The sequence below is a fragment of the Strix uralensis genome, chromosome 3 (genome assembly GCF_047716275.1).
Source record: "Strix uralensis isolate ZFMK-TIS-50842 chromosome 3, bStrUra1, whole genome shotgun sequence".
NCBI lineage: Eukaryota > Metazoa > Chordata > Aves > Strigiformes > Strigidae > Strix > Strix uralensis.
Genome location: NC_133974.1, coordinates 62,068,960 through 62,082,091, shown reverse-complemented (window position 1 = coordinate 62,082,091; position 13,132 = coordinate 62,068,960). Strand labels below are relative to the sequence as shown.

At 43.6% G+C, this 13,132-nt stretch overlaps 1 protein-coding gene across 3 annotated transcripts in view; it reads left to right on the top strand.

Annotated features, from left to right (window-relative positions):
* ARHGAP18 (Rho GTPase activating protein 18) overlaps positions 1-13,132 on the top strand; it is a 96,297-nt gene that overhangs the window by 24,615 nt on the left and 58,550 nt on the right. Inside the window, exon 1 of one of the 3 annotated variants that reach the window (XM_074862477.1) lies at positions 3,356-3,419. The exons of 1 other annotated variant lie outside the window; for it this stretch is intronic. Coding sequence is in view for 1 of the 2 variants with exons in the window: in XM_074862474.1 (XP_074718575.1) it covers positions 3,804-3,883 (80 nt within the window). In the remaining variant the exon portion in view is untranslated. Of the gene's footprint in view, positions 1-3,355; positions 3,420-3,658; positions 3,884-13,132 lie in introns of those variants that run through there. One more of the 3 variants, XM_074862474.1, reaches the window with a different exon arrangement.

Here is a 13,132-nt window from a genome sequence, read left to right as displayed (position 1 = left end):
AAATATACTTTTAAATTGCTGAAGTGCAATTGTACTTTCACTGCAGCACTGCACTGGTTGTCTAAACATTCCAGCGTTGGTTTCAGAGGCATCTCTGGACCTCAGCAGGAATAAAATCCATCTGCTGCCACTGAAGTCAGCCTGTGAATTTGAATTTGTAAGCTCACCTGTTACTACTTCCTCAAACCAGTGCTTCTCAGTGGATTGCATTTTTACTTGCCAATAATTGATGCATCATCAGGAACATGGAATAGGAAAAATCAACCATCACCTATATAAAATATATAATCATATATTTATACAAAATATGAAAATTGGTGTGATTTATTTTTTTATTTGGGAAAACTTTAAAAAGGAAAAAAATCGCTCTGCAGTGAAGAGTCAAAAGCATATGTTGAACACATGCATATTCAAACCCTGTAAAGCAGCGATGAAGGATGGTACTGCTGAGAAGTTCTCTTTTTAGCAACTGCTTTGTAAAGAGAGCACTGAGCACGACAACCCTGCGTGATCTGCTTGGCTGTGGTGACTGATTATATTAAGTGTAAAGGCACTGTATGACATCTTAATCTAAATATTTAAACTCTTTGAAGGAGTCTTGGATTCTGTAGCAAGACAGACCGATTTGTAATCTCCTTTCTCAATGATATCTCCTTTTATCACATAAACCTATAAGCCTCAAATGGTGCATTCTTATCTAGTTGATTATGAACAACCTTACTTTCCAAATAAGTGTGCCAGTACCTTGTTAAGAACATGAATATTAACTGCAAACTCAGCAATTACAGACTAGAAGTTGGTTTAGGCAGATGATACACTGGTGAAAGAGAGTGGTGGTATTCATGTCAGTTTACAGCAATAATACATCTGTAGGTCAAAACTGTCTAGTTGGCTCCACTGTAAATCTGGAATAATTTAATCAAAGAAAACTATGCTGTTGTAACAGGACAGTTTGATTCTATCAAGTTGTCAAACAGTAAAGAAAAAAGTGTGCCTAGAGTTAAGCTCCTAAATCCACTTCCATGTTTGAAGTGCGTCATATTAAAGATGGATTTAAGGAGGGAATCATTGTCTCTGGTGGTTTTAGCAGTAATTTAATCCCTAATCTCATTTATTAATAGAACTGATTTCTTCCTATCTCCTTTTCCCACCCTACTTGTGATATACTTACAGAAGCTTTTTCATTCTCCAGTTGACTGGTACAAACTCATTCTGGGTTTTGCCATTCTTAATCTGCTCCCCCCCCCCCGCCCCCCCAAGAACAAGGCAGGTTCTTGCCCTTCTCCATTTGCAGTAAAATTTTCCTTGAGCAGTCCCTGGTGATGCCACATTGACTACATCTTGTTTCTGCATTCTTTTTACAGTGGCAGTGCAGCATGCATGCCTTAATTATAATGTGTTTTAAGATGCTTATCAAAGAAAAAGTTTATATTTTTGTTCTTATAGCACCTGATACATATTTAGTTTGGGCAAAGGGCTTTGGACAACACTTATTAAACATGGAGTGCTTTAAATGTTTTTACTTTTCTTTCTGTTACTTTTTAGCTATTCTTTAAAGGAAGTTTTATAACTCAGTGGGGTATTTGTCATGCAACCAATTAGTTGAAGTTTTAGAAATGGCCAGGTCCTAAGGCCCCTGGTATCTCCATGTTTATTTTTTCTTGGTTTAGTTTAAAAGGAAAAGATTGAGTCCTTCAAAATAATTTTGCATTCTGCATAGGCTGTTTGACAGTTAACCACATGTGCATTTAAAGGAGGAGCCAAAGGCACCAGCAGATAGGTGTACTGATGTACATTGACATTTCTCATCTCACACACTTTTGAAAACAGATGAGTCTTGTTTGTGTGTTTATGTGAGAAGTTAGGCCAATTTTCACCTTTTGGACACAGCCTGAAATGTGGAGAGAGTGCTGTACCTTTGCAGTGGGAGTACAGGGATATCTTTTCACAATCCCAAGTTTTGCAGTGGTTTCATGTCCTTGTTTCTGTGTGTGTGCCTGTGAGTAGGTACACACAGATAATTTGTCTCAGTGTACTGCTCTTGGTGCATACTGCTAGTTAAGATGTTGTAGTGGTGCTACTAAGCCATTGCTTAAGCAGAACTGCAGCTGTGCCTTCTCTGTTACCTATTCCCTTTGGAGTCAGAGAACATCTGGGGAGGTGGGGCAGCACCAGCCTCTTTTCTATGCACTGTACATCTTAAAAAATTAAAAAGTCTGCATAGTTCAAAATAAACCTGTTCTTTTTTCTAATTTATATGCAAAACTTATCTGTTTGTACTTATGTCTAGTTTCTAATAAATAATTTATTTTTAAAAAAAATTTAATACGGGAGTTTTGATTAAAAATTAACAAGACAAAAAATATTTTAGCCAAAATACCTTGGACAGCTGTCTACAGATAAAACATCTTACAGAAGCCGTGGAAGAGGCAGACTTGCTTTATTAAAACCCATCCCTACCCTCAATTCCTTATATGAACAAGTTCAGTAGATCAACCATTACAGAGGTGCCTTTTCCGTTCTTACACTGCGGAAAGTCAACTGCTGCCTTGGAGAAGTTCTTCAGACAAATCACATGCTTATGTGAATGAAGACACAAATTACAAACCTAAATAGTGTATGTATACATGTAGAGGTTATGTTACTGTTGCCATGGAAAAAAACCCCAGGTTTGAGTGTTGTGTTACAGATCCCGCCTACCAACTCAAGACTTGGTGTTCCAAGGCAGTGAGTCCCATCTCCTCCGAGTTTGTGCGGAGGCGCAGAGGAGGCTGTCTCTACCGAAAAGGCCGACCCAACGCTGCCCTGCTCCGGCCGTCACTGGTTGGTATAGTGTGACCTTGGAGCTAATGGCGGCTGGTTTAAGGCACAGCAGCTCTGAGGCAGCTCGGTCACCTTGTGTCCTCACCTGGCGCTATCACCTGTTGTGATTTTTATAATGATAGCTTGTAATTAAAAAAATAAACCATTATTGTGTACGAAAAGTTAAACCAAGCACAGAGTAACGTGGTGATTCAGTGAAACGGGCGATGTGCAAAGCAAACACTGAACACATTCCTTCTTTCCCTCATCGCCGTGGCGCGTGTGCGACGCCGCGGCCTTGCGAGCCGCCTGCACGGGAGCGGCGGTGTGCGTGTGGCACACGGCAGCGGCGGTGCCGCTGACCTGCTCGGGTCTGGAACTGCAGCAACTTTTCCGTAACTGACCGATCCCTTTGCAATGCCTTAAACCAAACCCCGGCCTGGCCCAAAGGCGCTGTTCTTTAACGCGACATACATGGCGCACGGAAGCGCGCCAAAGGCTGGCGCGGGTGGGGCGGCTGCCGGCGCCCGGGGTGAGCCTCTGGTGCCCGGGGCGAGCCGCCGGTGCCTGGCCCGGGGAACGGGGAGAGACACGGGTGCCCGCGGCCGGTGCAAGGGGTGAGCAGCCAGTGCTTGGGGCCGGTGCCTGGGCCGGTCCCGGGGCGAGAAACGGGTGCCCCGTGCCGGTGCCCGGGGCGAACTGCCGGTGCCCGGCGCCGGTCCCGGGCCGTCAGGCGCACGCCGCGGGTACCCGCGCCCGGAGACCGCTCGGTCCCGTCGCGCCGCGCTGGTGAGCGGCCGCCGCCGGGTGCCCGAGCCGGGAGGAGGGAGGCGAGGGGAGGGGCACGGGCCGGCGGAGGGCGGCGGCGGCCCCGCCGGGCCGCAGGAAGCGCTGCAGTCACCCGGCCCTCCGGGGGAGGCTGGGCCGCGCCGGGCCGGGGCCGGGCCCGGGCCGCCCCGCTCCGCCTCGGCGTCCCCAGAAGGGATGCGGCGGCGCACGCCATGAGCTGGCGGTCCGGCTCCCGCGGCGTGGTCCTCACTGCCTACCACCCCAGCGGCGGCGGCGGCGACGCCCCCGAAGGGTGAGCGGCGACGGGGGGAGGCCGGCCCGGCCCGGCGCGGCGCGGTGCGGTGCGGTGCGGGCGGCAGGTGTGCCCGGGGCCCGAGCGGCGGCCGCGGAGGAGGAGCCGAGCCGGCTCCGCGGGAAGCCGCTGCGCGGGGAGAAGGTGCTTTCTCCGGCCCCCGGAGGCTGGCAGGGTTTCCCCATTTCTGCGCTTTGTCCCGCATCCTCCCGAACGGGTTTTCCTTTGTTGTTGTTTTTTTGTTTGTTTGTTTTTGTTTTGTTTGTTTGTTCGGTATTTTTGTTTGTTTTGTTTTGGTTTGTTTTTTTTCTCACCCCTTTCCCTAATAACTCCCGCACGTCGTGGGAACCCCGGGCGTTTTGCTGGGCTGCTGAGAGCCGAGTGCCAAGAGCAGGCGCCGGCTGTTGTCAAGGTGTTTGTAGCTGAAAACAGCCCCGTGGCCGCCCGGGTGCGTTGTCGGTGTTGAGAGCAAATTGTTTCTGGTCGGTGCGTTTTTTAAAAGACTTTCTGGTCGGTGCGTTTTTAGGCCGGGCGCGTGGCGGGTTTGGAGGGTGCGGTGGTGGGTGCTGCCCCGCGGCTGCGGGCGGAGCTGGACCCCAGGGTCTTTGGCGTCAGCCTGTTTGTGGGATGCAACGCGTAGATTTTCATACAACCTCTTTGGTGCTTTGTACTTTCCGTTATTATTATTATTTATTTTTACTGTGGTAAACGGAAGGAAGGTGCAGGTAAGGACGAGATAAACTTTTTAAAGCATTTGTCATTTTGCTTAAAAGGTGCAACTGATAACGGGCAAAGAAGCCAGCTGCGCTCGTATGAAGGCTGAGGACCTCCTAGTGCCTCACAGCATGTGTTTAATGCAGGCAGAAGCACTGCTGGCTTTTTCATGGCAATGACCAGAGAGAGTGCTGTGTGGAGAGTTTTGTCTTTATGGCCCATTCAGTCTTGCCTCTTCCTTGCTGAAACTGTCAACAAAGGTCCCATTGATAAAGATGGGACTTTCATTAATGCTGAGAAACCAGCTGAAACTGGGAAGGTATTGAAACTGTCACACTGTTTCCATACGTCCATAGGAAGAGCATGTCTGATCAAAGACATTGTAGTCTGATTAAAACAAGCTAAAAGGAAGTACAGGGTGTCACCCTGAACAAAAAAATAACTGATGCACCACGAGTCCGTGGCAGAGGCAAGAACTGAGCTGAGAAATACAGCCTACCCTGTGTTTGAACCATAAAGCCATGCCTCTCTTTTTGTTGAGGTACTTCCTTCTCCATAAGTAATGTTAGTTATCAACCCCGCTTTAATAAGACCTTAGCTACATATATAAGGGCACTGAAGATCTAGTTGTTCACTATTGAATGAAAAATACGTGTGTTTCTGCAAGAAAATCACAAAATCCACCAGCTTCTGTATTTTTGCTTGTGGTGTTTTTACCTCTTCTCAAACTTCTCATGCAGGAGGAACAAGAAAAAAAAGTTTCCCCGCTCCTTGGGATAACTTCTGAATAAGGATCTGTATATCTGTAAACTGTCAAGTTTGTCCCCCCTTTTTAATGTGGGGCTGCCTGGATATATGCCTCTAAGCTGCAGTTGCTCTTAGTCCCCAGAGGCCCTGGATGCATTAGCACAGTCCTGGGGGGACCCTTCTTTATCCTAGAAATTTGTCTCCTGTGCTAAAGCGACACTGTTAGGAGCAGCGATCTCATCAGGTTCTCGCTCCTCTGCAGCTGCTTCTGGGCACAGCCTCCAGGGTAAACTGAGACATTGCCATGCAAGTAATGGTGATCCTTCACAAATTGTTCTGATGTGGGATTAAGGGAGTGCAAGGGGGAATAAATGTGAAAAGCAGTCTCATTTCCTTAATTATAGCATATAAATGTGTACACTAAAGCTGCGCAGAACAGGGGATTCCCACAGTTAGTTTGCCTGAGTTCCTCCCCTGGTAGCGTTATGGCTTTACAGGCTGTGCTCGGATGCCATTTAGCTCATTAAACTGAGATCCTAAAGGACACCTCTCTGCCTTTCTGCTGTGCTGCTCTAAATTTGGACCTCGGTCCTGTCTCTCCCATTTTCATTAGCCAGGATCTCAACTCCTTAGTCCTGATTCATCTGTTCCCTCATGCCCTGGATCCCCAGTGTCCTCCTACTTCTGAAGTGAGAGAGGTTGGGAATACTATTTTCATGGGGGCAGGGAGGGAGGGGAATGACCACTTGTTACTTTTTGGTCTTTTTAAAAACAAACAAAACTTTTCTGACACATTGTAACATTTCTGTGGGATTTGTTTCCATTTCTCTACCTACTTTCCTTCTTCATCAACATTCCCAAGATGTGCAGAGCTGTGTGATAATGATGCCCAAACCCGTATCATTCTGAAATATTTTGTGCCATTATGCTCTGCACAGTGTGTAAGAGCACCAGTTCTGCAGTCCAGAGTCTGCATTTTATTACTGGTGTGAAGTTGAGCTTATTTTGCCTTTTCAAAAAATATCAAAATTACAACATTCAGTATCTAGGTTAGCATCTCGCTGCTAATTTGAAAACTCCGTAATTTTTAACAGGGATCAGAATATTAGGAAGCCAAAATAATACAGTGCCAGCTGTAATGAAGCAGCCCTTGTGGAGAGATGAATAAACTATGTTGAATTGTTTTTTTCATAGGCATTCAAAATAGTGCCTGTTAGAGATTGCTTTGTCTTTGGAGGGTTGGGGAAGCATGGCACTGGTACATCCTGGAAAAAAGATACACTGGCTGTGCTCCAAACAAAGTGGCACCCTAGGAAAGGGCTATACTTCCTCACCATTTATTTTTTCCTTCAGGCATACAAGAAGTCTTGCTTCATAAGAGTTAAGAATTTTACTGATCTACTAGGTTGTTGAACTACTTTTCTGTACTTTTTTTGGTCCTTTAAGACACAATGAACCTGTGAAATATTCCTTTAGGAAAAGCTTACCTCACCATTGGTTCACTAGACTAAAATCTAGAACAGCTTCGGTGTGATTACTTCCAAGTTTGACAGTTTAGGAATATTGCCTTGACAGTGGTGATGCACAAAATAGCATCAGAGCTGTCATCTTAGCCATAAAGAAGTTTATTTTACATTTTACTTTAAAGTAATGGTTAAAAGAATATCTCCTTATAGTGTAGATATTGATTGTGGGTGACTTCTGTGGTATACCTAAGTATTTATTTAAGAACTTAGAAAAATCACAAAGGCGGATTACCCAGTATGAAATTCAATTTTAATAGCGCTCTTTTCCAAATTGCTCCAGTTTTCTTACTTCCCAGTTTTAACCCATTTAACCCATAGCTTTACTGGCTGTTATGCTACTTGCATTTTGGTGTCATCTCCTTTTCTTTATGATGTCCGTGTGCAAGCTTTTAAATAATTTCTTCTTGTTTTTGCCATGAAACCATTTGTTGTTATATGGACTGTGGAAAGTAAGAGTGAATCAAACAGGTTTCAGTCCAACACCCTGTTCCAATGACTGCTTGTAGGCATGTCACCCTCATGCTCATGAAATCTACACCCTTAAGCATAGACTTCCAGTTCCATTTAGGTTCCTTGCTGGGAATTTTTAACCTGTCTGCTGTGGCAGAAAGGACTGCAGGTCCTGTGTCTTATTTGTCAGCCACATGTAGGTGTTTCAGATAACAACAGTCTTCTCATGTGGCTGCGTGGGTTTAACCTCAGGCAATCAAATGCCATCCAGAGTCCTCTGCAGGACTCTTTCTGTCCTGTAGAGTGAGTGTATGTATGTATATATATGTGTGTGTATATATATATGTAAAATTGTTTTTTAAATGTGATTATAAGGCTAAGACCAAGTCTGTAGTATTCAATGGATGGGGAATAGGATACAGAAAAACTACAAGTGAATTCATGCAGAGTGCATGCAGAACTAACTGTGTGCATACCAGTGCATGAGGCAAATAAACTTCTGCTATGGAGTGTTTTCAAGAGCCAAGTGTAAAATGCGCCTGAGTAATAGATAAATGATTTTAAATATGGTGGCTGCTGAAGGTTGGCTTTTCTCTCCGTGCCTGTGTCCTATCTGGGATGCTGCTGTTCTGTGGTGTCTCACATGCTGCACCAGATTGTCATGCGAGTCACAGCCTCCCTGTACCTGTTTCCAGGGAGTTGCTGCGCTTGCTCGCCAGCAGCGAGCACATGCACTTTTGCTGCCACTTCATGTGCACTTCTTTAACTTACATCAAAAGACCCATTTGAGTTTTGAAGCTTTGCAAGCCAGTGCCTGTTTAACATCATATGTTCCTGAAGGACTTATGAATCTTCGTATTGCTAATGACTTGTTAAGAAGGACTCCCAACATTTCATAGAGCCTAGAACACACCTTCTCTTGCCCAGAGGCCATGCAGTCACATGCACCCTCCCTTATTGGCCCTATTTAAATCTTGCGGTTGGTTTGCCAGTACTTACTTGCAAAACAGAGCGATGAGTTGGGTTTCCCTGAGATGGAACTAAACCCCAGACCAGTTCTGGAAAGAGTGCTGTAACTCTCACCGACTGTAAGAGAGAAATTGCCGCCATCTGAGGTCTCCTCTTTTGAATGACACCTGCTAGATCGGGCCTGCAGTCCCCTTGATTCACTGTCCCACTTCATTATTGAATCCGTGTAACTTTGGGAGATGCCAGCTGAAGCTTGGATCTGTGCAGCAGCGAAGGCAGGGGGTCTCAGTTGGGTTTTGTTCTAGAGAAGTGCTGGTTTTCTGGGTTACTGTGTAAGCCTGCATAAAACGAAATATTTATTTTTATATGTTTTTGTAAATATGGGCTTTACTAACTTAGTAGTGGTAGCATCTGTGTTCACTGTGGCGATGGGTGACAAGTGAGGGGCATAAAATACTTGGTGTTTTCTACAGACAGCTGTGATCTAAAGTACTCGCTGTTTGATCTCCCTGAGAAAGAAACCGGATGACAGATGTCCTTTGAGCTTGGAAAAATGACAAAGACTTCTCCTATGAATTGCCCACAATATATGATCTTTTCAAATGTTGACCATAATAGATATTAAAAATCACACGTACAAGAAGAGTTTATTCTTTCCTTACCAGAATAATCTGCCTCGTTCATTGTTCAAATATTTGCTCAGTTTAATCTGAAGGCTTAATAGTTTGGATCTTAAGCCAAGAAGAAATCTAGTAGTAAGCATGAATTCATGCTTTTTTCCAAGGGCAGTTTCCATCTCTATTCTTTCAGAGAGAAAAGCTCTCATTCCTTTCCCCCATTTTCCCACCAGTGACTCACTCTTGGAATTGAAATCCAGTATGAAGGACTAAAGCGCTGTGAGGAACACATGTAATGCTCAGCGTACAAGCAACAAACTCACAAGCTGATTACTCACTACTGATTTAAGTTAGTGGAGCCTTTTGCAGTTGCATTTGCAATCGACTAGTACAGCACAGATTTCAGGTTCTCCATGTCATCACAGCATTTGTTGTCCCTAACCCCTGTAACCTGTCTTTCGTGATGCCAGTATGGATGGCTCAGCACAGTATCTTCATTCTGCAAAGCAAAGATCTATCACACTACAACTGACCTTCTGAAATCATATCAGTCTTTTTATCTGCTAAGTCAACAGACTCTACATGAGCACAGTCTTAATCTGAATGCATTAGAAACGTCTTTCCTGCCTGGATTTGGATTTGCGTGCTAATTTGAACCATGTTTATTGTCTGATGCTTACCAATATCTTCGAATAGAGCTGAGAGGCAACAGTGCATTAACTTGCTTTATTTAGAATTGCTTTTGTGTCTTTGTACTCCATGAATGTATAAATATGTACTGCAGACCCTTAATGTGTTGCTTAGTTATTGGTGTATTAATCCCAGTAACTTGATCTACTGACAGCAAGACATGGTATCTCAACATTTCCTGCTTCCTTGATTCTGGATTCCTGCTTCATGGGGTTCCTCCTCCCCCCAGTTTGCATCTTATTTCTTCTTCGAATTTATCTTGCTCCTGCCTTTGGTTCTTGCTATGCCTTTCCAATTGATTAAAAAGCCCTCCTAGTGCCTGTTACCTGTTGTCAAGCTGCTACTCTATTTTATCTTGGTAGACAGAGCAAATAATTCTCTTTGAGTCTCTTTATTTCTTCAGTCTGAAAATCCTTTTTGTGACACTTTTCTTCAGCATTTGCAGCATCCTTCTTTACACTTGCCCTTCAACTTTGCTCCTCCTTCACCCCCCAGCCTGAATTACCTGTAGTACTTCAGTGTCAGTCTCATGAGTGTCACCTACACAGGTAGAATCACTTCCTCGCTGCTAATTACCACCTCAGCCAATTGTATATATTTCAGTCACACCATCTTGTTTTTCTAAGCATCCTGGTGGAACTCACTTTGAGTTGCATGTCCTTTCTGAGCTGTAGATGTGCTCAAGCTCCTCTTTTTCAGTGCAGTTCTCATTGTGTAGACATTGTCACTGTTTCTTGCACTTCCACTTAGCATCTGTCAGTATGATAAAACAACATGATTTCAATAAGCCCAGTTCACTAGGTGACCTAAATTATTCTGTGTCATGGATGTAGGTTTGATTTAATGCCCTTTACTATCAGTGCAAACAGTCTCTTTGGTTCTACTCTGGGTCAAGCCCTGAAATAGACATAAAATGAGAATAACTGCTGAATCAGTGGAGCTACATATCAGAAAAGAGAAAAATCAGGGCTCTCTGTATGTAGGCATTTTTATTTTAATGACATGAAGGGAACGAGATGTCATGCTTGTCTAGCTATAAGGAATGTGAAGCGGCCTTTTGAACATTTTAATTATGGGCTTTCCATTTTTTGCTTGACTGTGTACAAATCTAGATGATACAGAGCATAATACAATGTATTACTAGATGTGCTGTTATAAGCATGTAGACTTTATACAAAACTGGAATTGAACTTCTGATGAACAAAGTGCTGGAAGAGCTGTGTAAATCTCAACTCCAACGTTCGCTCTCGAGTTGTGGTATCAAATGAATGTTTTAAAATTGTTTCTCTAAGTTCTTTTTCTTTGAAGAGCAGAATTGTTGAACTTGTTTTTGGGTAAGACTAATGGCATTTTCAGTCTGCTGGTACTGACACTCAATTGAAAAATTTTATAATCTATCGTTATTGCAAATATTTTACTGTTGTTTCATAACTGTTACTAGTGAGGCTGGAGCTGAAAGCTGTAAGGTTTTAAAAGGCTACTCATACATGTTTTGGTAACATTTGCAATGACAACACCCTTCTCTATTTTTAGTGCTTTTTTACTAGAGTTACTGAGTGCACACCTTCTTTTTTTTTTTTTTTTTCCTATGAATCAGAATACTATGGCTGAATGGAGGCCATAATTACAGTAAGTGATACAGTGAGGTTCCTGCTGTGAGTGGCATTGCAAATTCATGTTACACATGGGTCGCTGACTGTCACTCCAGACTCCTCAGTAAATCTGCTTGGCCAGGGGAAGAAAAATTCGCCACTTATAAGTTTTGAGTACTTCCAATGTGCCAGTGGGCTGTTGGTTTTGCATTGAACCTGCCTCTGCCTTGGACTCTTGATCTCAAAATGATCATGTTCAGGCAGGGAATTTAAATATTTATAGCCAAATAAATAGGGGGAAAAAAGTAGGGGTTTTGGTTTTTAGTATTTGGATGTGTAAAAAATAAATAGACTTGATTTATTTCATAAGTACAGTTTTAGCCATCATTTTCTGAGGTATATTTTTGGTGATACCCTGAGCACCTTATGGAATGAGCACCTAAGCAATTTACCCCTCTGCACTCCTGAAAAAGCTGAAGCTATGAACTTATTCTTTGATCCTGTTTTGTGCCAACTCTCTTGTATTACAGCAGAATAAAATTGTGCACAGAAACAGTTACTTACCTGGTCATACCTTCCCATGAGGATAAGCTGCTCAATATTCCCCCTTGTTCTGTGACTCTCTGTTCCCTGCCCTTCCTGCTCCAGCATCCCAATCCTGTTAGCCTAGAAATGCTTTCATACGAATTTCAGAGATTTTATGTGTCATGTTTCTACAACATTCTTCTTTCCTAGTGAGGCTTCTTAGGTCAAAAGGTGACCAAAAAATGTGATATAATGTTTCCTTTGCAAGGCCCCCAGTATTGTTGGAGAACTCAAAATGGTTTGGGGTGAAGTATGGGATTCGGAGCAAATGTGAATGTTTTTAGTGTGCTTAGAAATATGGTTGAAGGTGCACCACACATGAGAAAGCAACAAAGTAAGAATATTGTTGTCTTCAGCAAATAAATATCTTATCATGCATACTTAGTGACAAACTGCAGCAGAACAGTTGGCATGTTTTGCTTGATTTAGCATCAGTACAAATCTTCAATTTACCACTCCTCAGACTACCTCTTCTTCCTGTCCAGCAGTCCCTAAACCACCCAGACAGCTTTTACTCTGGCTTTGGGAATTCAGATATTTTGATTTCACCTCCCTATTTGAAAACCAGGAAAATACATAAGAGGATGTGTGAGAATTGTTTGCTCAATGTTTAGTGATAATGTGCTCAGTAAAGTACATTGTTTATTTTTTATTATTTTTAATCAGTTGATTGTTTTTAGCTGATTTCTATGTAACTGTCAGAACAATAGTTGGCAGGACTCAAGGTCACTGATGAAATATTGTCTCTATCAGAAATTCTCTGCTTTTATTAAAATACAACAGTAAGATCTAGGAGTATACTATACCCAGAGATAACAGAGAGCTTTGCCCCTGGTCTAAGAGAGTGCGAGTTAGATTTTTAACTGTACCAATAAAGCAGAAAGTACTTGTAGGCTTGTAGTGGCCCAAGGAGTCATATCATAATCGTGGTTATAGCTGTGGTTATGAGTGTGATCCCAGACACAAAGCAAGAGGCTTGGAGCAGTAACCAGAAGCCTCAGCTACTGAACAGTAAGGAAGCCCTGGTAAATGCTGTCACACACAGAGCTGTGACTCGCTGGCCCGGCGCAGCAGGAGACCAGAGCTGTGGTTACCATGGGCTGGCGGAAGGTGCTTTCTCTCTCCACAGTTGCTCAGAGGATGAAAGGTCTAACAGCTCTGTAGGGTAGCTGCTAGAGCCTCACAGCATGGTTCCCTTTGCCACAACCAGATAAGGGAACACTGGTAACGGTGTTATCACTGTGAGAATAGTCATCCCCATCATTACAACCCCTTGAGAGGGTGGGCTTTCCTGTCCTGCTAAGCTTGTTCTGATGGCTTGGCTGTGTCGTCTTCTCCCGAGAAGCCTGTATTTCAGGT